Below are 27,862 nucleotides of genomic sequence, written 5' to 3' on the forward strand. Positions count from 1 at the left end.
TTGTGTCTTCCTCCATTTCTTTCATGAATACTGTATAGTTTTCTGAGTATAGATTCTTTGCCTCTTTGGTTAGGTTTATTCCTAGGTATCTGATGGTTTTGGGTGCAATTGTAAATGGGATTGACTCCTTAATTTCTCTTTCTTCTGTCTTGTTGTTGGTGTAAAGAAATGCAACTGACACTTTACTGAATTCCTATACAAGTTCTAGCAGTTTTGGAGTGGTCTTTTGGGTTTTCCACATATAGTATCATATCATCTGCAAAGAGTGATAGTTTGACTTCTTCTTTGCCAATTTGGATGCCTTTAATTTCTTTTTCTTGTCTGATTGCTGAGGCTAGGACTTCTAGTATTATGTTGAATAGCAGTGGTGATAATGGACATCCCTGCCGTGTTCCTGACCTTAGTGGAAAAGCTTTCAGTTTTTCTCCATTGAGAATATTTGTGGTGGGTTTTTCATAGTTGGCTTTGATAATATTGAGGTGTGTGCCCTCTATCCCTACACTTTGAACAGTTTTGATCAGGAAGGGATGCTGTACTTTGTCAAATGCTTTTTCAGTATCTACTGAGAGTATCATATGGTTCTTGTTCTTTCTTTTATTAATGTGTTTTATCACATTGATTGACTTGCGGATGTTGAACCAACCTTGCAGCCCTGGAATAAATTCCACTTGGTCGGGGTCATTCTGCAATTTTTATTAAGAATTCTTGACTATAAGGATGGACTGTAAGAGAGTCTGTAATGCATAATCATTAAACCATTTTCAAATTCCATTTTCCATGTATTATACCTATTATGTGCATTAATAAATTATATTTGTGTTTTATAAATTATATACAATGTCTATACTATGCTTCATAGATTTACATAGGAAATAAAAATAATGCTCAGGTCAATGCAAAGGAAAGGAAGTGATCACAGCAGCATATTGAAATACCCGCTAGCATATTGAAATACCTGCTAACTCAGATGTCTCCCAGAGTTAGAAGACCCAGCAAGACGTCTGGGACAAGGACCTGTGAACAAACCGGTTTAACTAAGATTGTAAGGCAGTGAGGCATATTACTGATGTTTTTGTAGGAAACTATTCAGCAGTCCTAAAGGAAAAAATGACTGCTTTATAATTAGAACATCTATATTGTTAAGACCACAATTCTTGAGAGATCAGTGATAGATTAAGGAAATTAAAGTTGAGAATTTGCAATAAACTTTTGAAGATGAAGCTCAAAAATGCATTTCTGGGGCTCCTGGGTGGCTCAGTCGTTAAGCCTGCCTTCAGCTCAGGTCATGATCCCAGGGTCCTGAGATCAAGCCCTGCATCAGGCTCCCTGCAGGAAGCCTGCTTCTCCCTCTGCCTCTGCCATGCCCCTGCTTGTGTTCTCTCTCTTTATGTCAAATAAATACATAAAAAATGTTTTTAAAAAATTTACAAAAAAAATTGCAGAATAGTGAAGTACAATTAAAACACCCTATATCGGAAATTTGCCTAGCAAATTCATGTTAAGAAGGGACTTCAGGGAGTGCCTGGGTGCCTCAGTCGACAAAGTGGCTGCCTTTGGCTCAGGCCATGATCTTGGGGTCTGGGAGTGAGCCCCAAGCCCCACATCAGGCTCCTTGCTTGGTAGGGAGTCTGCTTCTCTCTCTCAATCTCTCTCCCTCCACCCCTCCCCACTGCTCATTCTCTCTCTCACATAAAATCTTTAAAAAAAGCGGGGGGGGGGGAGGGGGAGGACAAGGACTCTAGGACTTTGATTATTCAGATATGCAATTTTATGCAGAAGGAAATGTAAAAGGTGACAATTGAGCTGTTTGAAAAGATTAACAGGACTCTATCCCCCAGGTAAGATGCAGGGACAGAGAACAGAGTGGTGTTTTAGTCAGAGGCTCGATACATAGCAAAAAGCCATGAATCTCTAAGTATGGGTAGCTTCGTGCGGAGGGAAGCGTACAGTGTGAACAGCGACAGAGACAGGAGATGAGGTAGGACTTACAGGTTGAGCCAGACTCTGAAGTTTTAGGTGCCAGTCTCAGGGGATTAGATATTATTTTGAAGGCAAAGGAGAGGAGGGAGCAGCATGACGGGACTCATTCTTCATCATGCAGAGTCAGTCTAGGAAGGAGAGACCAGAAGCACCGGAGACCAGACACGGGGAGTCCGTAAGAAGCCACAGCACGGAGGGACAGATCAACGACTAGACTAAGTGGTGGGAGAGGAAAGGAAAGGAAGAGGGATGGGAGAGGAGTCCCGGGCTGACTGGAGGTGATCTAGCAGGGGTTGTTGCCGCCAACCCGTGGAAACAAGACGCCCATTTTCCCAACCAGACAATGGAGTGAACACTGGGTACCCTCCCCTCCCCACAGCCTTGCTGTGAGGACAAAGTGTGCGAGGAGGGCGAGGCAAGGTGACACACAAAGCGTTTAGTACACAGACTGGCACAAAGTAAGTGCTCAGCTTGTTCCTGTGATTACGGCAGCCCCCGGGGCGAAGGGCGAGCTGAGAAGGACTCCCAGGCAGTTCTTCAAGTTGGCCTACTTCTGGGTTCAGTCCTAGCCCAGTGCCTCTCCGACAGAGGTCTCCATGCCACCAGCAGCAGCAGCGTCACCTGGGAACTTGTTAGAAATGCAAATTTGCAGGCTCCCCAAGAACTACAGTCATAAACTAGGGCTGGGGTCCCGCAGTCTGTGATCTAACAAGCCCTCCCAGGGGACCCTTCACTCGTTGAGGAATTGTGGATTTAAACATTCCTTTTCTCCCGTCTGAGCTCTTGAAACAGCCAGAGGGTGCACCTTGCCAGGCCACCTTTCACTTGAACTGCTTGCCCAGACCAGAGGCTTCCTGAAAACATGCCGCTCCCAGACACAGCGGTATATGACTACCACCTCTGAGTCTTATGAGAAACTGGGCAAGCGTATGTTCCCTACCTGGGCCTGAGGCTCCATTTGTAAACTACCTATCAGTACCGTCATCCCAGAGATGCTCCCTAATCGAGGACTATTCACTGATACTACTGAACCTACCATCCCATTTTGTTCTACTATAAAAATGATACCACAGAAATACCAACACTGTCAGGAATTAAATCACTTATCACTTGATGAAAGCCTTCCAACTTGATAAAAAACCGAGATTAGAACACGAATCTCCCAACTATGAATTCTGGTTCTTTCATTAGATAAGTCTGTTTCTACAACATCAAGAATGTTCATTCCAAAATAAAAAGTTACATTTCAGTATTGTCAGTCTGATGCCCTACTTCCATCCATGAAAGACCATATTAGAAATGGATGGTTGAGACCACATGGAAATTTTTCAGTGATAGCTTTTAATAAAAATTAAATCATAAAATAAGTCTACTTACCTGTTATCTAACTTGGAATATTTATACTAACTGCAGGAACAGGTGAAATGAAAAAACACCTCGTTTATTTTTAAGCTTTATTTTATCACCCTTATGAAACACACATCAGAAAGCATATCAACAGTGCATCTTATGGTAAGTCAGTTTACAACAAAACTGAACAAGGCCATTGTGTTTACAGAAAAAGTTTTCAGCAAAAAACTACACGCAATACATCCATTGAAACGCAGTGTCCGTACTTTTTAGGTATACTTAGGTATATAGGAAAATGAAAAATAAAAGTTCTTTGCTACTTAGCAAGAAAAAAACAACTTTAAAAGACTTGAATAGGAATCAGGAATTTAGGGATTTCAGAAAAAACTTCTTGGTACTGATACACATCTACATTTATAGTCCCATTTAGTTACTTAAAAAAAAAAAACAACAACAACAAAAAAAAGTCACAAACAAGAAGACATCACCAAGAACAGAGAACCACAGTGCCAAGAAATGCCAAGACCAATGGGCTATTGAAACGACTGGTAGAAATGTTACAGACTATTCACTAGGTACTGTAATATTCTTGTAGTTCTGAGGTGAAGGTAAACCAACAGGAGACAGTACTCCTTATAACTGGCTTTGGTTTTGAGTGATCTTTCACATTTTTTCTGACCAGACCTTCTTACCAAAAACATAGCAATTACATGTTACTGAGGGAAAAGAGTAGATTTTAATCCTCACAACCAACCTCTCCAGTGCTGATACAGGAAGCCATGAGCTGTTACCATCCACTGATCATAGCTAGATTTCTAAGAGTGATCAGAAAGGTAACAAAGATGGAGCCCTTTTTGGGAAGAAATTTCCCTTCTACCCCAGATTTGACACTGTTAAGAGGATATAAAGGAATGTTAAATCACTGAAGATTTTCTCAACCAAGAATTAAGAATGAAAGAGTAAATCCTGCTGGAAAAGATACAACAGCTTTACACTCTGCAAAGTAAATATTCTACAGAGATGCAGCTTTAACTTTCTTTTTAATTATAATAAATAAACACTACTTACTCCCATAAGGTGCTCGAAAACTCTGCAGCAAGTGCATACTGAAACCCATTGTACCCAATGTGCAAAGGGAAATCTGGAGATGGCTAATCCCCAGTTTCTTTCTGATCCCGGATTTGCATGAGTGTTGATGCACAGCAAACACACAAAAAGTGGAGTTTAAATGTTTACTTTAAAAATTTAGGTCAAACTGAATATGGATACCTAGTCTGCTTTTATAAGCTCTTAAAATGATTTTCTGGGGAAATGACAATGAGGAATGTGTCAGAAAGGCAACGTTCTATGCTTCAGGTACCACTCTAGATTTTTACAAATAAAGGAGCACTTTTTGATCAAAAACTAGATGGAAGATTACGAATACCAGTAAGGAAGCGGTTTTCCTCCCCTCACCTCTCTATTTTGACTTTTCTTTTTCTTCTTTACTCTTAAATTTGGCAGATTTCTGACAGCCCATGCTAACGAAATAATACATCCATCCATAATTCCAATAACCGAAGTGATTCCATGTCCATATGCATGATCTGGAACACCTCACCACGTCTGCTCTCACACACTCCTGACATCGTGAATACCAGTAAGAGGGGAGCCCAGAAGGGGAAGCCAACTGCAACTGGGAGGTACGGCGGGGGGCAAGTAACTACATGTAATTTTCTCGCTAACAGTCAAGAGTCTAACAAAATAAGCTCTTTTCTGCACAACAAGGATTGATAGTTGGTTAAGGCAAGTAAGATAGTATGCTTCTCTTTGCCTCTCAACTAAAATACTATGACCCTAGGTACAGTTTCTTTTAGGATACTGTGGAAGCTACTCTGTTTAATGGGAAAGAACACTCATCTGATAAGCTTCCCATGAATCCCAGCATTTATGGTGACATAAAAAGAACCGCACAATTATGACGACAGTCTGAAAAGCACAGAGTGAATCTAAAACATCAATCCTCAAAAGCCACGTAAGGAACAACAAAAGTGCTAAGCTGTAGGAAGATGAATAAAAACTTTTCATCAGGAAAACAAAGGTTGTATAAACTTTGCATCTTACACCCTGAAGATCACCTTAATTACCACCTATAAAATATACAATCTCCTACATGCTCTCTGGTTTATAGGTATTTCTTTTATAGTCCATTTCCCCTATAAAATTGCAGCAAAAATAGTTAAAATGGTTCACCTCCTTCTTAAATATCCACAGTACTTGTCAATTATGTGTCGCTGTGTCTACCTATTGGTCATTACCCAATTTTAAAGAAAACTGACCAACAGCGAGGTGGGAGAGGCGGCTGAGATAACCCTGACATCCTGCGGTATCAGGCAGAGAAGCAGCTAACCTTAAACAAAACGAAACAAATTCTTTAAATTTCTGGGGACTTTAAAACTAAAATATGCATGTCCCTCTGTAACTAAGAAAATGTAACTTATCCAAGTATACCACAAGAGGTCCAGAGCAGTTCCACATCATAGAGACTCAACATCTTTATATTCACCAAGAAAGCTTACTGGCAATACGAAGGGAAGACTATCATCTCAAGTGAACGTGGTTTATTGAGCACCTTAAGAAGAAATGGAAATTCTCTTGAGCTAATGATGCCCCAAAGCTGGTCTGTACGTGACCACATTTGCCAAGAAATAAACAAATTCTATCAGAGAGCCAGAGTAGTAGATTTGAAGAAGGAACCTAGTACTGAAAATGGAACTAGACCCCAGGAAGAATTAGATTCTGCCAGATAACTCTGGCTTTCCATCACATGTAATATTGAGGGGGGGGGATCAAATATGAATAGTTTCACACATATAAAATAAAGGGAAGCAAGGGAAATTTTGGACTTTTATACTATGTGACTTAATCCAAAAGTTATTCCAAGGAAAAGGCAGAGGTGCAATAAATTATCATCATCTGGGAGCTTTCACCCAAATGAGTTTTAATATTTTCCAGGAAACACAAGGCACTTGCTTAAATCTTTGACTGTCTCCACATCCACCAGACTAAAATTTCGTCATGACGCGATGCCATCTGTACCCTAATCTGAACGATACCAGCTAGCATGTACCCTTGCATAAAACTATCGGTAAAACACACTGAGTGTCTCTCCCACAGCCTCACCCAGTAACTATGATATTATAATCACCATCAGTTACAATGGTGCTGATTTTTATTAAATGACAGAAACTAAAATGTCATGGTGCAGAGTCAAACCGATGGCAGAAATGATCAAGTCGGGACGAAAATGATGAAAGAGTGTTCCCTGCACCGGATGAGCAAACGCAAAGGGGCTGGGAAACGTGAGCGCTCTACCTTGGGTGTGCATTTATTCCAGAAGGGTAACTGATGCCCTCAGCAGGGTGAAAGCCCGGTGCATTAAAAGAGAAACACACCTTATGCCCAGACTCTCTCTTCAACTTCCTCTCCATGGCAGCACAGTTTCGGGCAGCATTCCTGATCACAAATGTGCTCAGAGACTAAAATATAATGTAGAAGGCAAGTTAAATAAGAATTCAAGGATTTTTTTTTAAAGGTTAATTTAACATATCTCAGCATGCTATAGCAGCTGAAGTACCGAAAAGAAGGCAATCCTTGTCTCAATGAAAACAAAGGAAAGGACAAGTAAAACTGCATTTATGGTTTTGTTCTAAAAGCAGCCAGTTTTGGCTCAAGGCATAGCAGGGAGGGAATTTCCCCGAAGAGCTGCGATACCGATGGCCACAAACCAAAGGAAGACACCCAAGTGGTAGTAAGTGCAATCTCTTACTGCCAGAGGGTTACTGTTTTATTGTCCCTTTAAAATGCAGCCAACAGTTGCTTGGACTGCTGCTTTCTTTTACTGAGGTGTCCAGCTCGACTTGCTCTCCTTGAAATAGGGCATCAGAGTTTGGAAAGTGGCTAGCTAGTCACCTCCTCCGGATGTTTCCCAAGAACCAAAGATTTCCTATAGAATAACCAATTTATAGGTATTTCCTGGGCCAAAAAATGTACCATGACGAAACCACGGAATGAGAAATTGGAAAGGCAGAGGGAAGGAAGCACAGACGTTAACTGAGGGAAATAAAAACTACCTGAGATAAAATTTGTCCCAAAGAGTAAGGTTTAAGTGACAAAAACCCTCACCTCTTTACCCTGCCTCTCAAAAAGAAAATTCCTAGGTTTTACTAATTAAGGAATTAAAATCTCTGTGTATCTATTTCACCCTAAAGGTATCATAAAAATTGCATCTTCTGATAATATTTGGTTCCGGTTTGAGAAACTAAGATTAAACTTCATGTAATATCAGAGGAGCGGGGGAGGATCTGCAAATGTCTTCTTTGGTAGTCATGGGCTAAAAGCTGTAAGATCACCACTTAAATCACAGGAGGCATCTTATTTCAATTCTGTGGCTTTAATATAAAATTCTGCATTCAACGCATAGTTTCTTAGGCTCATCAGTTAGTCCCTTAGTTCTCTTAAAATCTAGTTAGCATCTTCTGTAATACAACTCTACAGTGTTAAACACTACATATAGGTATGACTACAACAGCAAAGAAGAAGACAAAGAATGCTGTGAAATTCAGCATCAAGATGCCGGCGGCACACTGCATCCCTAAGCTCAGAAGCCTACCTGCAGCTCATGTGTCAGGGTCTCTTCTCTTTGTAGGGGTGGGAGGGGGAATGAAAGAGGGACACGTGCGCACCTAGAATACCTGCCCTTGAGAAGAACCCACTCGTGTTCTGTGTTCATCTGTATACACCAAGAACCTGGTGTTTCTAATCACCCTGGGAGCTGTCACCCCTACAAACACTGATGTTTTAGGAAAGCTTAGGTCTCTGGAGTACTGGTTATACTCTCTTGAATTGTTATTTGAACATATAACAGCTAGTCAACTTCTGAGAGGGCCAAAACTAGAACTAACAGTTCTTCCTCCTAAGGGCACATACTATACACAACTTTCCCTTGGGGACTGCGCCACAAGGCCTTCTGGCAACTCATAAATCAGCCTCCTTACACCAAATCTGGCTTCATAATAAATAAGAAGGGAGAGTCCTGAATGATATAACTGTAAATAACTCAACTGTCAGATAGTAACTGTCTGAAAAGGGTAAGATAATTCATCCTCTGAAATGTAAACTCCTAGTTGGGCTCTCAACAACCTGTGCGGCACACACTTCAAAGAAAGACTATGAGGAGGCTTCCAACAGGGAAAGGTATAAAAGGCTTTTTTCCTTAGGAAAAAAAAAAAAATGAAAACTTTCATTTAGGTAAGGAAATAAAAAAAATTTCATAACCTGTATACAACTTATTTTTTTGTATAATCAGTGCTTTATAAAGGTTTCCTAAGTTCTAAACCTTAGAAGTCAATCTACATGAAGTGGGAAGAATCCATAATTACAATTCCTAAAACCATGTCATCAACCCATGTTCACGAACTCACGCACACCAGCACCCTGGGCTCGGGGACACAGCAGATTGCTGTGAATCCTTCTAAGAATTCGGAGTTTTTCTTCCTTTCTACTTCCATCTTATTAGAGCTACACTTTTCTTAACTTCCCTGCAGTCAGAAGCCAGAGTACTTTCAGAGTAGCTTCTCTTCAGCCACAGAGACAGGAGACAGCCACAGAGAAGAGACGCAGTGGAGGGAAGGGGAGGACAGAGAGAGGAAAGAAGAAGAAAAAAAAAAGAATCCTGGACTATTCACTTTCTCTTTGCCCATTTTTTTCTTTTCCCTTCACTGAACATCTTTCTTTTTGGCCATTTCAATTTCCTTCATTGTAGGCAGAACTCTATCTTGAGAAATCTTACAATGATCATGGGAGGTTCGGTACAAAAAAGATGAGCTAATACAGGGTCTCAAGGAGATTAAAGGATGGGGCAATCTTTTGCTTTGTTCCAATCACTTTAAGAGCGTTTCAGTGTAACTCAGTCTAGACTCATTTGTTCTGAGCCTCTCAGGAATGATCTATTTCTCATTTACATTCTGTCAGACAGACCAACTCTCGAACATACATCCTAAACCTGACAGATACGAAACAGCTAGGGAAGAGAGAGGTGTAGACTGCATTAGCTCACAAGATTCACACTATAAAGCATGGGGACTCAGATCTTCTCTAATCTCTCATACCTGCACACTCACTCAAGCATACGTACTAGACATAAAAATTGTGCAAGATCAAGCATTTCTATTTGAAAAGCCTTAATTAAAAAAAAAAAAGGAGATAGGCTCACTGCAGTTTCTTTAAAGGAATATTCAGTACTACAGTACTCCTTTAAAAAAATTCATAACTCAGTGTGAGGAACACAGTAGGTCATCGCTGCTTGACGGTCACTTAACAATGACTGGGAGCGTCCAGAGCCAGCTGTGAAGATCTGGGATGAGGAAGAACCGCCCCACAGAGTAAAGGAACGATCCGTGAGGGCCGGCACCGACTCTTACCAAATCTGTTAATATTCACTATGACATGATATTACTCATCCTTGCTTCATGATCACATGAAATAATTAATATCCTTTTAGGTTACATACTGAAGAGCAGCACTTGCCCTACTGCACAAAAAAAGGGTTGCCCGTATGGATGCTCTAAAACCCCTCAAGGTATAGCTGAGAGGTCTTGTCCTACTCGGTGCCAAATGTTTGCAATGCAGCCATTGCTCAACTGCACATTAGTAGGATTAAATAAATGTACAAAGTATTCCCTTAAAATGGTAAGGGGGTACTTCTGCATTCAGATATAGAATACAATAACCCAGGAAATGGAGGAGAAACAGGAAAGAGTCCTCAGGTTACTGATTAAAGCAAAGTTTGATACAGATATCCCCTCTTGTAGGCACTCAGCGGGTAGAATGTAGCCACAACAAACTTCCCATCAAACATCCTTCCAGTCAGTAATTTCTGAGCAGCTTTGGAATCACCAGCATTTGCATACTCAACAAAGACCTGTAAGAGGACAGAGAAAACAAAGTCGGCTTCATTTCCATCAAGACTGTTCCAGAACAGGGCTTTTCCAACTTTAGTGGACACACAAGTATCTTTTGGGGACCTTGTTACAATGCACACTCAGTTTCAGGAGGTCTAACGTGGGCCTGAGTCTCTGCATTTCTAAGTCAACTCCCAGGCAATGCCAATGCGGTTGGTCCGTGGACCACATTTTTGAGCAGCAAGGTTAGAACAATTCCTTTACACAGTTCAATTCTGAAAAATCCATCGAAGACAAGTCGAGTGAAAAATATACACCCACTGGCCATGTTCTTGCAGGAGTGGTGAGCAGCAGCGGACGTGTGCCAGAGGCAGGGCCATACAGCCCGGGGAGCAAATGCACTCCACGGTGCCTGGAAGACAGTCCGCACTCTTAGAAGAGGAAGGAGGAGAAACTACCAGTCAAGGTCACCGGATTTTACACCTATTAAAGACTCATAGAAGCCTTAACTACTGTGAAGAGTAAGTTTAAAACTAAGTAAAATCTCTGTTTCCAGAGTATCTGAATTCTGACCTGAGACAGGTAGAGGATACAGCGTAATAGTTTATGCTCTTTTTGTTGATCTAAAGCCAAAGTTACTCAGAGGGAAAATCATTTTAAATGACTTGTCCTCAGTTACCCATAAATTTGTGAACCAGAAAAAGAACGGCCTCATCTTTCTCAGTTACGTGCTCATCTGAGATGTCAACAGTCTTCAAACTTGGGTGCCAGCATCCTAGACACTCGGACTTTCAAAGGGAAGCAAAAACAGACTGTCTGAAGGAAACCAATTTTCAGCTTTTACTTGTACCTTCTCTTAAAATCGGATCTACCCAGTAGTTCGAGGCAAGAGTCTCCTTTTTCATTTCCCCTTTCGTGGGAGCCCTTCTCCCACTGATAAAATTATTTCCAAAGGGTATTAAAAACCTCCAGGGCATGAAAAGGAAAGACAATTCCAAATACAGCACTCTTTAAATGAATCTTCCTTCACTGGTAAGCAAAGCACTACTCCCAGACTGCTCACTCCCCGTCTTACGTGAGTATTTCTGTTATGGATGATGCATGACGTCAGGCCTCAGATACTCTGGCCCAGGATGGAATTTTCTGAATTCCTGTATACTGTTAAGTGGAAAGATGACAGACTCTCTTCCTCTCCCATGCCACGACTATTCTCAAGCTACGTGTTCCTCATGAGAGATCATCCAGCACTAAAAATTGCCCTGATTTTCATATATATAAAGCTAAGTGGGGATTTTTAGCTATTCTTAAAAGCCATCCTTAACTGTGTTATTAGCTGGAGATAAAAACACTTCCAAATGGCCAACTCAGTACGGTAAGTCAGGCTGTTTACTTTAAACCGAACAGCACGGAGAAAATGCTATCAATACCATCCAGTGATTTCTTTCAGAGTATGCAGACTTCACATAATAATGTAGGTGAGAACTATATTATCTAATTATATCTTAAAACCATACTCTAACCAGTCAATGCTTATTTTATTCATTTTAGAAATACTTAATACTTTATATCCCCTTTTTTACAGAAAATGAAAGTATATGCTGGCTGTAGGACCAGTTAGTTCTAGCAACATATGCTTTTTCACTGACTACAAAAGAGAAGTTAGAAGATGATGCCCAGTGAGAAGAATGAAGCTCTTTCTGAAATTATTTTTAACCTGATTCTCAATGACTTCTAAATCCATACAACGAAGTTCAACAAGTAGACATGCACTTACGGAAGGAATGCCCCGCTCTCTAGCATGCTCCTCACCTCAGAGACAACCCACAGTTTTATATATTACGTCATTCCAAACAAAAGAGGAGAAACATTTTTATAATTTACAATGAGATTAAATAATTTTATCAATTTAATCTTGACTACTTTTGTAATTATGAGATCCATTCCATAATTCATGTTTTCAGTGATTTTTAAAATATTCTTAAAAAAAAAATCCACAGCATTGTTAATTTGAATGGAAAATTCAAATGAAGACTGACTTTGCCAACTGACATTTCAACAACCTGGAGAAGTTAAACCCGTGAGGCCACAAGTTCATCGGTTGTTTTCATTCTCCTCTAAACGTCAATGAAAGCTTCTTAACATAGCAAATTTCCTCTTGCTGATGAATATTTATTTTTTTGTATTGTTTGAAACCGGGATACTTCTATCCCGAAAATATTCCTTCTGTTTCTCTATTCTATGTCTTCTATTTCATACGGACGGATGAGGTTAACATTGGGTCAGATCGTGTTAGTCCTTCATTCAAAGTCTTCAAAGATCTTCCCCTCTCATTTAGAGTAAATGCCAGTGCTGTCTTGAGTCCCACAAGGTTCACCCTACACCCCCTCACCCCTGTGAGCAAATCCACCATATCCCCTTTCTCACTCTGCTAGAGTCACACTAACCCTTTCAAACCTGCCAGGCAAACTTATGGCCTCTGAGCCTGCTATCCCTTATGCCTGAACTCTTTTCCTTATCTCCTTCATATTTCCACTCAAATGAAACCTCAGTATGGCCTTCCCCACCACTGACATGGAACTATAATCCTCCCTACCAGGCACTTATGAAACCTCTTCTGAGACCTTCCCCCCAGAGCACTTATCACTATATCCTTGTGCCTCTTTTGATCACTGTTGTATCAGGGCCTAGAACGTAACAGATGATCAATAAATACCAGCTGACTAAATAAACAGCAATTATGCATATAGTATGCTGCCAGCACTAAACGAGGTAAATATTATTACTACATTGGCAATAACTTTTCACTAAGATTAGAGTGAAATTTCTTTCATTTCTTTCTTCAGTTGCCAAGCATTTTCAAAATACTGAACCAAAGGATAAAATAACAATCCACACCCAGAGGTGATTTCACCCACCAGGGGGCATTTGGCAGTGTTGAGAGGTACTTTTGATCACCACAACTGAGAAGGGGAGTGGGGGAGGGGATCTACAGAGCGGAGGGCAGTGATGGCTGCTAAACACCTAGTGGCCGCTCCCACAGCCAAGATGCTGGCTCAAAGGTCAACAGTGTCCAGGTTGAGAAACCCTGAATAAAACAATATTCTGTTCCCAGAAAAGTAAATATACTACAGATAAAAGAAAGATCTTCAAAAGAGCTTTCAGAAGATTTCTCTAATATTCTTTCCCCCAAAACTGAGACTCACAGTTCTCGCTTGTACATTTTAGAGATGCGAGCACTAAGGATCATCATCACACAGTCAGTCAGTCACACTAAGACCAGAGCTCCGATTTCAGGATTCTGTTGGCACACTTTCCCTCTTTAAATTAGCACCGATGATTCCATTAAAATGAGAACCTAACCTAAATGGTTTTCTAACTCTACTTAATTAGAACAAAAGTAGGCCATAATATTTCTGTAGCTGACATGACCTGAATTAGTATATGATACAGTTGGTGTCACTTTTCACAATGGCTCAAAAGTAGAGAACACTTTTTAAGAAAAAAAAAATTCTAACCCATATAAAAAGCATGCATATTACAGAACCTTGGGGAAAAAAATGAAAAGTACAGGAAAATAAAAATAACCATGATGCAAAATTCATCATTTCTAGCAACATTTTCGTGTACTATAGAACTAAAACATTTGCTCAGGATTTTAGTAACCTCTGAATAATTCTGAAACTATAGAAACATTCACTTACTTGTCCTCTGCCAGGATTTTCCTTTGGAACAAGGAGAGATACCACTGGTCCATATTTTTGACACTCCTCTTTTACATCCTCTACAACATCTGATTATGAAAACACAGAACAGTAACCACTTTGCTGTAATTACCAAGCATTCATTATTTAAAAATTTTAAAGCACCAAAGAATTCAGGAATCCATATCTAAGTAATGAGGTCATTTTCTACATCATCTAGAATTAAGCTTAAAACTAATATAAATTCAATGCATCTAATAATTCTGTTAAATTTAATATTTTGAACAGTTAATATTCAAATGACCCCCCCCAAAATGTCTTCTTCCCAGTTTTCCAACTGCCTCTCTTCCTCTCCTTGAAGGCAACAAACATTATCAGTTTCTTCTGCGTCCTTCCGTAAATATTTTAAGGTTATACAAGCAAACATGATCATACATGCTTTTTTCTACTAAGTAAAAATTCCAGTCTCACTTTTTCTATATTAGTACATTGCATCTTGAAGATTCTTGAATATTACTGTGTGCAATTTTCTCATTTGTTTTTATGATTGTGTAATTATTTCACCCTATGAGTGATCAATAAATTCTCCACTGTGTCCCCTACTACCAAATAAACTATTTCCAATTTTTTTGCCCTTATAAATACTGTAACAGATAAATCTGTATCTATCTCATTTCACTTATGTACTTCCAAGTTGACTCTAGAAGTGGAACTGCTAAGACAAAATGAATATGAATTTTTAAGTTTGTTAGAATTACCAATCTGCCTTTCATAAAGTTTAGCAATTTAAACTCTCTCCAATGATGAAAATATTCTCCTATACTCTACCAGTAAGAGGGCTATCAAACATTTTCACCGTCCACATGAGGTGACAACGATCTCATCTGTACAGTTTCAGTGAGCATCTATTTTTAAATTTCGTTCTGTTTTAGTCCATTTACCACTCTGCTCTCAGACTGCTCTTACAAAAACCTCAGTCTGACTATATCACTCTCCTAGTCCAATTGTTTTTTAAAGATTCTATTTATTTATGTGACACAGAGAGAGAGAGATCACAAGTAGGCAGAGAGGCAAGCAGAGGGGGAAGCAGGCTCCTTGCTGAGCCAAAAGCCCAACGCGGGGCTTGGTCCCAGGACCCCGAGACCATGACCCGAGACCATGACCTGAGCCGAAGGCAGAGGCTTAACCCTCTGAGCCACCCAGGCACCCCTCCTAATTTTTTAATGGTTCTTATTACATTCAACAGAGAACAAATATACTGGGTACTTTTAACCCAGGGACTATTCTACTCCTGATACAAAGTTCTTTGGTGTCACACTGCAGTGTTATTATCCCTGGGATAAAATCCAAATTCTTTAGCACAGCAAACGAGTCTGTTATGTATCTATATTTTTGGCTATTTCTTTAACTGCTCCCCAATAAATAACCTACCATACGAACATACCCAACAGTTCACTATTCTTGGCACATGCCATACTTTCTCTCATCTTTGTGTCTTTGTGCCATTTCCTCACCAACCCCTCCACTGGGAACCAAACCACTCCAGTTACTGACAGAGCTTGGCTATCACCTCCAGAGACACCCTCATGGTGTCATGAGTTTAGTGCTTTTCCTCTCTGCCTCTGTGTATTACCCTACTTCCGGATTTATCAAACTCCAACCATTTGTTGACATAACTCTCTCTCTTACGCTAAAGACAAGGAATAATCCCGCTTGTTCCTATACTTGAGGCAAGAAGAGAGCCAGTCCTCAGTGAACACGGAAGGAATGAGTTGTTAAAAGCAAAACTGAGAGCTAAGATGGAGAAATGGAAGCACGGGGCAGGACTAGAAAGAGCAGATGGAAAGAACATGCTGGAAAAATTAACCTTGATTAATTCAGGAAAGGCTTATGAAATGTGAAGGAGTCCAATGGGCCCGAGGAATCATCTTTGCCTAAACGGGCTGCTCTAACAAGATGCCACGGACTGAGTGGCTTCCATAACAAACACTGACTGGGTGGCTTCTATAACACATATTTACTTCTCTGGTCCCAAGGGCTGGAATTCCCACAGCAAGTTATAGGAAGATTCAGTGTCCCATGTACCTGGCGGCTTTCTTGCCATAACCTCACGCAGCAGAGAGCTCTCCTGTTTCCTCCTCTTTTTAAAAAGGCCCCAGCCCGGCGCCTGGGTGGCTTAAAAGCCTCTGCCTTAGGCTCAGGTCGTGATCCCAGAGTCCTGGGATGGAGCCCCGCATCAGGCTCTCTGCTCAGCGGGGAGCCTGCTTCCCCCTCTCACTCTCTGCCTGCCTCTCTGCCTACTTGTGATCTCTGTCAAATAAATTTAAAAAAAAAAAAAAAATCTTAAAAAAAAAAAAAAGCCCCACCCTCAGGACATAACCTAGTCCTATTAAATCCTAAAGGCTCCAACTCAAAATACTAGCACACTGGTGACTGGGACTTTGCCACATGAATTCTGGGGGGACATATTCAATCTACAACAGGAATCAAAAAGTGAGATCCTTTAGAAATCATGTAGTTCAATATCCTCAATATGTAAATTAAGAGAATAGAGAACCTTATGAAACAATACGTCTACTCTACTTGTAAAAGACATAAAATACAATTTAGGAAGCAGTTACCTTCATATTCCTCTTCGTTCTCCAGATAATCGTCATCCAGCACATTCAGCAGTCTTAGCACTGGAGTAGGAAGCATCACCAGGTCTTCAATATGAGGGGCTGTTAAGGTTCATCGTAACACGGTTAAATGTAAACTCACGAAAATCAATGGATGAACACTAGGCAAAAGAGCTTGGGAGTGTAAGTGAGCTCTGATGTCTTATCTGATTGTAAAACAACCAAGGAAAAATAAACACGTATGCAACTTACCAAAAGGAATGCTAAAGAATGGGCTGCATAATGCCATTTCAGCAGGAATCCTTCTGCTTGGATCATCATGAAGCATGCTAAAACACAAAAACATGTATCTTTATAATTACTGTCAAATTCTGAAAATGAGGGGCACCTGGGTGGCTCAGCTGGTTAAGCATCTGCTTTCAGCTTAGGTCATGATCCCACGATCCTGGGATCGAGTCCCACATAAGGGGGGGGGGGGTCCCTGCTCAGCAGGGAGTCTGCTTCTCTCTCTCCCTCTGCCTGCCTGCCACTCCCCAGCTTGTGCTCTCTTTCAAAATTAAATAAATAAAATCTTTTTAAAAAATCTTTTGAAAATGAAACCATTAAAGAAATTAAAATGTCTAAGTGTTCATCACAACATTAATTATATTAGCATGGCTTACTGAGCCATTCAGCTACAAAAAAATATAAAAGCTTTCTTTTTTTCTTTTTAAGATTTTATTTATTTGAGAGAGAGTGAGAGAGCACAAGCAGGAGAGCGGCAGAGGGAGAGGGAGAAACAGACTTCCAGTGGGCAGGGAGCCTGATGCAAGGCTCAATACTAGGACCCCGGGATTATGATCTGAGCCAAAGGCAGACACCTAACCGACTGAGTCACCCAGGTGCCCCAAAGCTATTTCTAAGTAAATGGTTCAGTAATTCATGATACATACCTATGGCACAATATTATATTTTAAAATAATGTTTCTGATTAATAAATGCAACATGGGAAGGTTACCCATACTATATAACATTAAGTGGGGAAAAAAAAAGCTACACGTAAATTTAGGTAATCCAAATTAAAAAAAAAAAGATGACAGTGGTGAGATGATTTTTGAATTCTATCAAATCCCCCTACAACAGCACAACTTGGTAACAAAATCAAAAACCCATGGATGATGTTTACCACAAAACTAAGCAACCCCAATAAATACCAAAATACAAAAGGCTAGGAACAAACCATCATAGTAGTAAGCCTTGCACCATATCAACATCTGTGTGGAAGGAAGCAGAGAAAAGCAACAGATGATCTGATGAAGCAGAGAAAATAACCCAAAATATCCAACAGGTACAGACTGGAAAGCACAGTAAGTCAATTGGAAAAAAGCAACTGTAACTACAAGGGGGTATACATTCTAATTCCAAGTGAATGCAAGAAGTCTGTAAAATCTGAAGGGGTTGGAATAACCTAGACATTATGACTTCTCAAAATGAACTAGCTAAAACTCCCTCCCAGGGCAAAGTCCCACAGAGAATAGAAATCTGGAAAATGGAATCCAAATTGAGTAGGATGTAGTAAATAAAATTAACAGAGAGAGAGAGAGACACCAGGAAAAAAGGAACAGAGGAGAAGAGGCAGAGACTTCAGAATAAAAACAACCCCCCCCTTAACATTACATAAAAACAAGAAGAGCCCTCTACAATTAGAAAAGCTATCCCAACTACACCTTCTTCTGTAAGTTTAGGAAATGAATTTCATATAAAAGTGAACCACATTAAAAAAAAAAAGTGAACCACATAAAAAGTATTACTAATAAAATTATTACACAAAAGACAAAACTGCAAAATGACAGCCCCGAGGCAACGAATGCATGCCAGAAAGACATGATAAGAACACAGATGGACATGATAACCTACTGTTTCAAAATGAGCAAACGATGTTTTTAAAAACGATAAAAGATATGATGAATCAAAATTAGAAAATCTCAATAATTAGGTAATAGAACTCCAGAAAGAATTAGAAATAAAAAAATAACTTCATAAAATAAAGCTACAAGAACTTGAAAGATGAACAAATACAGCGATAGTATCTCAAAGATAGATAGAAGGTGGAAAGGAACATTTTTAAAAATCAAAAAGAAACAGGGACGCATGGGTGGCTCAGTCAGTTAAGTGTCTGCCTTTGGCTCAGATGATGATCCCAGGGTCCTGGGATAAAGTTCCGCATCGGCTCCTCGTTCACCCAGGAGCCTGCTTCTCCTGCCTGCCACTTCCCCTGCTTGTGTATGCTCTCTGTCTCTAACAAATAAAAAAAATCTTAAAAAAAAATAAAATCAAAAAGAATACAAGAGATTAAAAAAAATTCAAGAGAAATAAGAATAATGAATACTGTCAAAGAAAATCCAATATATGTACAATAGGAGTGCCTGAAGGAGAAAACCAAAGCAAGAGAAAGAATACTAAAAAGAGTAATTTAAGAACACCACCCTAAAATAAATGAGCAAAAAGATCTGAAACTATTTTCCGGACAATATTAACCCAGAACAATCAAAATCAAGATATATTCTGGTAAAATCAATAGACTTTTTTTTTTTAAAGATTTTATTTATTTATTTGACAGAGAGAGAGAGATCACAAGTAGGCAGAGAGGCAGGCAGAGAGGGGGAAGCAGACTCTCCGCTGAGCAGAGAGCCCAATGCAGGGCTCGATCCCAGAACCCTGAGATCATGACCTGAGCCGAAGGCAGAGGCTTAATCCACTGAGCCACCCAGGCGCCCCAAAATCAATAGACTTTTAAAATGATGAAATTGTCCGGCCATCTAGACAAAAAGACCAACTGAGTATTTTTTTTTTTTTTAATATAAAGACAATTAAAAGTGTCTTTAGACTTTTCAAAGGCAACTCTACATGCCAGGATAAAATGGAATAATATGTTTTAAGACACTCAAGAAAAAAAAGAATGCCACTCATTTTTTATACCCAGATGAATGACTCTCCAGTATGATAAGCACAACTGACCACCGGCAAGCAAGAGCTCAGGGAACATGCCTACGGTCTCTAGAGATCAAGCTTCGGAAACTCAAACGATGAGAGAGACAGCCCCACAAGGACCAGGGGTGAACGGTAATGTGCAGCTACATGCAGAACTAAGAATAAATGCGAGAGTTCAAACAGAGTGTATGGTACATAATGGTTACAGAAACTGATGACACAGATACAACTAATTTTCAAATGAGAAAGAATGGGAAAAGCACATGCAAAAATAATTTCAGTAATCTTCCTAGAATATTATCATTCTGAGACCGTTTTAATTGTAAGCTGGAATAAAGCAAATGAGTAATTACAAAATATTCTAATTCTAGCATTCCCCTTGTCCTTAAGAACCATAATTCTTTACACAGAAGGAGAAAGAGATGTGAAATACAAGTTAAATAAAACCTCTGGTCTCAAATTTGAATTGGAAATAACAGTATGAACTACATCCACTTTAAGGCCTAGAAACAATGACCATCCCAGTAGCAAGGAGTATTCCTAAAACCCAGACTGTTTTTTTAAAATGCTATTTCCTACTAAAAGAAATCAGGCTTCTTGGAGAAATGGCTACTTCCAAGTGTGGGACAGGAAATGTGTAAGACGAATTGGGAACATCTTGTCACACCAGAGAGCAAAGAAGCTATAAAAGATAATAAGGTCCGCCGAAACCAACTCACACAGCTCACAGTCATCAAAGACGGGGCAATTTTAGCTTCGGTGAGGATAAGAACTGCAATCATTTGCAGTTACCAAATCAAAACACACTGAACTTTCAAAAGGAAATGGTCCCCTTTGGAGGATGACAGGAATCAACTCATTACGAAAACTAGTAAACAAAGAGAGAAAGAATCAAGCATTTATTTTGTCTTTGGTTAACCAAAAGAAGCAGAATGACAGAATGAGAACATCCTATTCTGCAGCCCCTAACAAAGTAATGGATCCAAAGTAACATGAACAGTTACTAACACATAAAACAGAGATGGCTATATTATGTGCCTCCTTATAATAAAAAAACATAACACCATCTACCGTCATGCCAAAAAAAAAAAAAATGTAACCCTCTAGATATAACTACCAATATATAGGAAAACAGAAATGTTACGCTACACAAGGATTAACACAATCAGCAAAATTCAGACTGCAGACAGCTATACTGAGCCAACAACCTAGGTTGACCAACAAGTAAACAAGGGAAAAGCGGGGTAGGAGATGGAAAAGGATCTTTCAGATTAAAAGAAACCTAAAAGAGACTTTTGTTTAGAAGAGCAACAATAAACCATAGTGTTTAAGGATACATGCTATAACGAAAACAAGGAAGTAATTACCATAAAAGTCAAGGCAGTGGCTACTTTTAGGGAGGAAGAAGGACTGAAAATTAAGATGGGGACACAGAGAATTTCTGGGGTAGCTGGCAAAGTTATATTTCTTGACCTGAATGGTGACTACAAGAGTATTCCTAGGGACTCATGAAGTTACACATTTGTTTTCGGCATCTGTGCTCTATTCTACAATAAAAAATGGTTCAAATAATTTGCATGCATACACAGCAAAATCCATAGAAAAATACTAAAAAGAAATACACCAAAGTGCTAACACTAGAGAGTAGATTTATAATTTTTATTTTGCTGATCACAATTCTCCATAGCTTCCAAATGTAGTGTTAGCTGCACAATCAAGGGGGGAAAAATCCAAAATAACAAAGTCAATACTAGCAGCTCTTTCTGCCCACGGGGCCTGTCCCCTGCTTTAATAAATCACCTTTTTGCGCCAAAAAATAAAAACAAAAACAAAGTCAATACCAGTTTTTATATGATTTGACTTCCAAGTTAGAACCCATTATTCACATAATTTCACAATGCCATCTTTTCCACGTAAAATGCCATTTGTAAAGCTAATACCAATCAGATAGTAACAGCTATTGAAAACTAATTGGTAAAACACACAAACATACATGAATAAGTGCCAGTAAAATTTTTAAGTTCTTATCTGAGTGAATTCTGTGGACCGTAATGTCCATTTCCCATTTTGATATTGTATTCCAGTTACATTAGATGTTACCACTGGGGGAAACTGGATGAAGGGCACACAGACCTCTCTGTAACATTTTTGCAACTTCCCATGAATCTGTAATTGTTTCAAAATAAAAAGCTCTAAAAAAAAAAAAATCAAAAACAAAAACAAAAAACCGCCAAAGACCTAGCTGAAAGGTTTATAGGGTCAATATTCCAAAGAAAGAGTAATATTCTGACTTGATCGGGAGATCTATCGTGTTGCAACATAACTATTATTTTATTCGTTTCTGGTCCATAATGCTAGAAATGTGAAAAGCCAACTACTTGGTAATACACATTATGTCTTATTTGAAAATATCTGCTGTGCTTGGACCTATTCCGAAATCAGAAACACAGTATCTGTCCCCAGAGTGCCCAGAAGTAATTATTTAAAGTATAGTACATAGCTACCTTATTTTAAACTTTTTTTTGGTAGTCCAAAAGCAAACTCAGTCTTTAGTCAGTAAAGACGCTCTTTAAAACCCTACTTTCAAAAAAAGCCTAAAACAAACAAAAACCAAAAACAAACAAAAACCTAATGTCCACCAAGCATACAGGACTGCCAGAGCCACAAGAGACCAAAGATATGACTGCCAGGAAGAGCCTCAACGTGATCCATTCAGTAAAATCCAAACAAAGACAAAACAAAAATAACCTTTATGTGATAAATGTACAAACAGGAACTTGAAAGTACACACGATGTACCTTTTGATAAGGTCTCTTAGGTGATAGGCTGGGATTGCGGCATTCACCACTGCTTTACTGGCGAATATGTGATCAATAATAGCAGAACTGTTTGCCTAAAAAAAGGGAGAAAAGTCTTCCTTCGGTTATTCAATTCATTCTGTATTTACTGAGTACTAGCCACATAGCACCATACTGTTTGGTAGGTAAAATGCAAAAGAAAACACTCTTTAAAGAGCTTATAATCTTACTGGAGGGGATTATGTGCATAACTATAAGCCTCTGGAGGAGGAACTCTCTTCTCTATCCTCAGCACCCAGCACAGTACCTGGCACTCTGTATGAATATTTACTAGATGAATGAGTAAGAATACCAGAGCAACCTTATAAAAATGTAGTTTCATACAAAGTGAGAAAATGAGTGTGTGAGAGTTGAGTCCAAGTGTCTTGGTGAGAGTCTTTAACTGGTTTTCAGATACAACTACACCACCAGAGAGGAAGTAATGCAGTACCTAAAAATTGCATCCCTCACATTATTCATACTCTAAATCCTATGGAACATAACTTTTCTCCCTGAGTACTAAGCTGTCTCAGAAGTGTGTACATGAGTAAAAAGATCAGATGCAATCCTTATCACTATGCTAAGAACTAGGCATTATTTATTTTTTAACCTCAATTTCTTCTGTAAGAAAAATGCTACTACCCTCATTTTATAGAAAGTAAATCATGGTTCAGTAACCCTAAATAACAAGTAAGAGGTGAAGGCAAGATATAAACCCTAGTAGTTTGACTTCAGAGCCTACACTCATACTCACTTGGCAATTTTGCCTTCCCAAAGGTGATTAAAATATAAAATACTGTCTTTATTTAGAGGAGTGAATACTGAGGATTTAATATAGATCTTACCTCCCAATTACATACAAAAATGTCTGAACGTGACCTAGTTCTGATCAGCTCAGGACCAAGCAGATACAGTCCAAAGGTCTCAAAGATAATCAAAACTAATGCAAGTAATTGATCTATATTTGGATTAGCACTGAAGAAAGACCACTCAGTCTCTAGGTTGGGTGAAAGTACCAATGCAGAATAACGATACTGGTTTTACTTGCATGGTAGCATTTTTTGCCAAAAGTAAGCATTAGGTACACCCACAAGACTATTAAAGCATTCCTTCCAGAAATACTTCCAGAAACAGATGACTAAGGGCTGAAAAGAAATATAACTCTACATGGTACACTAGCCATACACAAACTATGTATTACTAGATGCTCGAAAAATACTTGTTGCTAAATATGAAAACCAATAATGATTCCAAAACATTGTATTACTTATCAAACCTCTAGCCTAAAGGATGCTGATACCATCATAACACTTGGGCCCTACAACATGTTTGAAAACATAATGTAGTTAATTTTTAAGGTATGAACAACAAAAAGTTCATCGTTATGTCAGAGATTTGGAATTTCGAACTCACATTCCCACAAAAACAACGTTATAAGCAGTACTCACTTCACCAGGATAGTTCATATATGGAATGTAAATTAATATAAAGCACTGTGGAACTTGGAGAGAACGCTGAACTCGAACAGCAAGAACAGAGTATGAAGCCCAGGTCTGGAACATCTAATGGTATGACCTGGACCAAGTAAGTGGTTTATGTATCTGTGCCTCCAGTTTTTCAGTTGTAAAAGAATAACCAATACACTAAAGATCTTCATAGCATTGTTAGGAAATTCAATGAGATTGTGCATTAAAATACTTTTAACTATAAAGTAGTACCTGTAAAGCTTTATGTAAAGATTATCATTAAACTTATACTTGTATTAGCAATATTGTAGGATGTAGTATAACTGAATCACTTCTGCATTTATTCATTCTATCGAGCATTTATTACCCATCAGGCCCCAGGCTAAGATCAGCAAGTGTACAATACTCACTAGCACATCTGTAGCTATGAAAACGAATAGTAGCATTGAAGGTATCGAACATGCAGGAAGAGGAGTGTATTACAGATGAAGTAAACAGCATCCCCAGTGAGAATCATGATAAACCGAGTACTTTTAAATCAGAATGAAGGACTCCAAACGAAAGCACTGGTATGATTTACCTTCCATTCCTGAGATCTGACTGTATGTTTCAGTTTCATTCCTGAGAACATTTCCAGTAAAATAATTCCTAGGCTCCAAAGATCGACAGCTGAGGTACATTCTGTATCACTCTGCAGGCCAGCCTGGGCCAAGCAATTCTGCAGTTCTGCTTCTGGAGCCCGATACCCGTCTGTCTGAATATACTTCACATCCTAAAGAAGATGAGTAAATATTACAACCAATAAAAAACTGTTCACTTTCCATCGCCACAGCGTATTTACTCCTCTAAAAGTATAATAAACCACTGCCAAACTGAATGCCAAAAAATTTTTAGTCCTTGGCTACCCTAATTATTTGGTTCATCATCTGGGCACTTCTCACAGGCAAGCTGTATACTCTCCACACAGCAGCTCATTTCTTCAGAGAGTCTCCTGTTAGGCACTGCTGATAAATAAGGACACTCTGGAGGGTTTGCCAGAACTGTTATGTGTGTTCTGCCATGAGACAGAGTGCCAACACTGAAGGCAGCAGTAAGAGTAATTACCCGTTAGTTAATTAGCCTACCTAGCCCAAATATCCACCCTTTTTTTACATGGTGGCAATGAAATTCTTTTTATTTGCTTTATCACCAAGAATTATTTTATTTTACTTTAAAGATTTTATTTACTTATTTGACAAAGAGAGAGAGATCACGAGTAGGCAGAGAGGCAGGCAGAGAGAGAGGGGGAAGCGGTCTCCCTGATGAGCAGAGAGTCCGATGCGGGGCTCAATCCCAGGACCCTGAGATCATGACCTGAGCCGAAGGCAGAGCCTTAACCCACAGGGTCACCCAGGCACCCACCAAGCATTATTTTAGGTAGAAATACCTCTAAGTGTTGACCAAAGCACCCCTATTATTATTTCTTACCTGATTGCCTTCTTTGAAGCTAAGCCCAAAGTCAATGAGTTTAAAACATTCATTCTCTGCACTCCACAATATGTTACGTGGTTTGAGGTCTGCATGGACATAACCCTCATGATGAAGAAAAGCAAGGGCCTCCAGAACATCCCGGGCACAATGCTGTATCATCCACATGGAACAACCCTGATGACTGGAATATAAAAGCAATTCCGATACACTGACATCCAGGAGTTCAAGCAACAGACAGCGTGATGGCACATTTGGAGAGAAGTGGATTGTAAAGACTCCATACAAAGTCACTAGAAAAAGAAACGAGTTATAATGCTTTAAAAATCAGACTCAGAATAAGTTACAACTAACATAGCTACCTCTTCAGTGCAAATCTGGGATAACTCAGATAAGCGTCATGCTTCCACTGCAATTTATTTCTCCCAAAAGTAAGATTTTTTGGCAACTGGGTTATTTTAATGAAACAAGATGAGAAAAGCTTCCACAGCTCAATACTAGTAAAAGATATTAAATATGGCACAATAACCAAATTGTATTTCACTAAGTATTCACAGTAGATGAATATACACTCAGGGTACCAGGCAAAAATAATTAAAAATAAAATCTAAACATTATGGACCCTTAAGATGGATGTCATAATCTGCAAAAACAAAATTGGAAATTGGTTCTTGATCCAAAATAGCATTCTATAATCTAAATATTAAAAAGAGGGGGAAAATAAGTAAATAAATATTACAAGATTAAGTCTTTCAAGATGACAATTTAACTAAGTCTTGCAGGGATTCAACAAGTCCTCAAGCTTGCAAAAACTGAAGAGAAAAAAAAAAAAAACATTTTCACTCTTAAATTACCAGGGTTATATACATCATTTAGCAAGCTTAAAAAAAAAAAAAAGTCAACACTAGTGGTTAAGAAATTCTTCTCTAAAGTGGTAAAATAAAAAAAGCAACTCTTCAAATTACACACAGATTATGCTTGTCAGGAAGAAAGACATTTCTTTATTAGCCAAAGCTATAACTATAAACTCAGTGTAATGACAGTGAAGACTTTTCATAAATCAATCATCAGTAACCATATATCTTATACTGTGAATATCTATATCATGTAACATAGTCTTACCAGGGTAAAGGTATAAAGTGTTCCTAATTTCCACACTTCCAGAGGACTCCTATGTGAATACTGAGTCATTTCCCCCAAATCCATACCAAATATGTATCAGATAACATCTGTACGAGTTATTAGCATTATCACAAGCCCCAGAAGGATTTCTCATTTTTCCACTGATATGCAAAGATTCAGAATTTCCATACAAGAAATAACAAATCTAGACAAGATATGCCTCTTTTCTTAAAAAAGATAACCCTATGCTAATAAGTGCTGCATTCTCCGATGCAAAACAGAACTTAACTGAGCATCTATTACGTGACACTGGGCAAAGCAGACCACCACCTCCACCCTACTGCAGACGGAGTGAAGGGGGATGGGAAAGGGGCCTGGATCGGGCGACGACGAGAGGGCCAGACCCAAGTCTTCCCCCCCCCCCCCCCCCCCCCCAAGGCCCCCACCCCCACCCCCCGGCCGGGGGGGGGGGGGGGGGGGGGGGGGGGGGGGGGGCGATGGGGCGGGGGGGGGGGGGCCCCCCCCAAGTCCCCCCCCCCCCCCCCCGCCGACTTAAGGACAGGACCCGAAACGCCAGGCTGAGAGGGGGTGTACGGCTGGGCCGGGTCCTGGGCAAGAAGAGAACGGAGGCAGCGGCATTACCGATGTTCCTGTGACCCTGCAACTGCTCCAGCGCCGCCCTCTCTTTGCGGAAGCCATACTCCGCGGCCGAGGCCGCAGCGCCCGTGGTTCCTGGCGGCAAGAACTGCTTGAGGGCGCCGGGGGGCGAGCCGGGAGTGCCGCAGCAGCGCACCCGGTACACCGAGGCCGAGGAGCCGCTCCCCAGGCGGCTCTGTACCTGCCACAGCCGCCCGAAGGCTTCCAGAAACCGCGGCGGCTCCGCGCCCCACGCGCAGCCGGATCCCGCCATCGGTGTGGACGGAGGGCACTGGCGCGGGAGCTGAAGCGACGCCCGGGGCAGGCCGGCCGGGCCCGCGGTCACATCCCCGCCTGCGGGACCAGCGGCTCCGCAGGGAGGTGCCTGCCGCCGCCTCTCCGACTGCCGGGACCTCAGGGTGCCATGACACCGGAAACCGAGTGCACCCGGGTCCAGAAGCCGGAAGTGGAGGAAGAGCCAATCCTGCGGGCCCGAGGAGGCGGGCCCAGAAGGGGCGGGCCTAGAGCTGACAGCAGGTGTTGCTTTTAGAAAAAAGCCCCGAGAGCGTGAGCGCTCGTTGGAGTGCGTCCTGCTTAAGGCCAAGGCAAAGTGCTTTATCAAACGTTACCAGAAACTAAGACTGGTCCTCTTTCTTGTGAGGCGCGTCCCTCACCACTGGGAACCTAGGAGAATGAAGCCCAGCCTGCATTTCCCCTAGATGGTATCCCCAAGGGAAGTAGCCCAGTTACTGCAGGAGGGGGTTCGCCACCGGG

The 27,862-nt window shown here is 40.2% G+C and overlaps 1 protein-coding gene across 2 annotated transcripts in view; it reads right to left on the reverse strand.

Moving 5' to 3' along the window:
* The window catches only part of UHMK1 (U2AF homology motif kinase 1), a 52,166-nt gene extending 24,625 nt beyond the window's left edge, over window positions 1-27,541 (reverse strand). The window contains exons 1-8 of one of the 2 annotated variants that reach the window (XM_032845500.1): window positions 27,095-27,540; window positions 25,331-25,623; window positions 24,444-24,635; window positions 22,359-22,453; window positions 16,843-16,919; window positions 16,594-16,692; window positions 13,973-14,061; window positions 10,125-10,291 (exon numbers count right to left, since the gene is read on the reverse strand). In XM_032845500.1, the coding sequence (XP_032701391.1) occupies window positions 10,145-10,291; window positions 13,973-14,061; window positions 16,594-16,692; window positions 16,843-16,919; window positions 22,359-22,453; window positions 24,444-24,635; window positions 25,331-25,623; window positions 27,095-27,362 (1,260 nt within the window). In that variant the 5' untranslated portion in view covers window positions 27,363-27,540 and the 3' untranslated portion in view covers window positions 10,125-10,144. Of the gene's footprint in view, window positions 1-10,124; window positions 10,292-13,972; window positions 14,062-16,593; window positions 16,693-16,842; window positions 16,920-22,358; window positions 22,454-24,443; window positions 24,636-25,330; window positions 25,624-27,094 lie in introns of those variants that run through there. The other variant, XM_032845501.1, reaches the window with a different exon arrangement.
* Between the last annotated feature and the right edge of the window lie 321 nt (window positions 27,542-27,862).

This window comes from Lontra canadensis, unplaced genomic scaffold (assembly GCF_010015895.1).
Source record: "Lontra canadensis isolate GAN:19392208 unplaced genomic scaffold, GSC_riverotter_1.0 scaffold164, whole genome shotgun sequence".
Classification (NCBI taxonomy): domain Eukaryota; kingdom Metazoa; phylum Chordata; class Mammalia; order Carnivora; family Mustelidae; genus Lontra; species Lontra canadensis.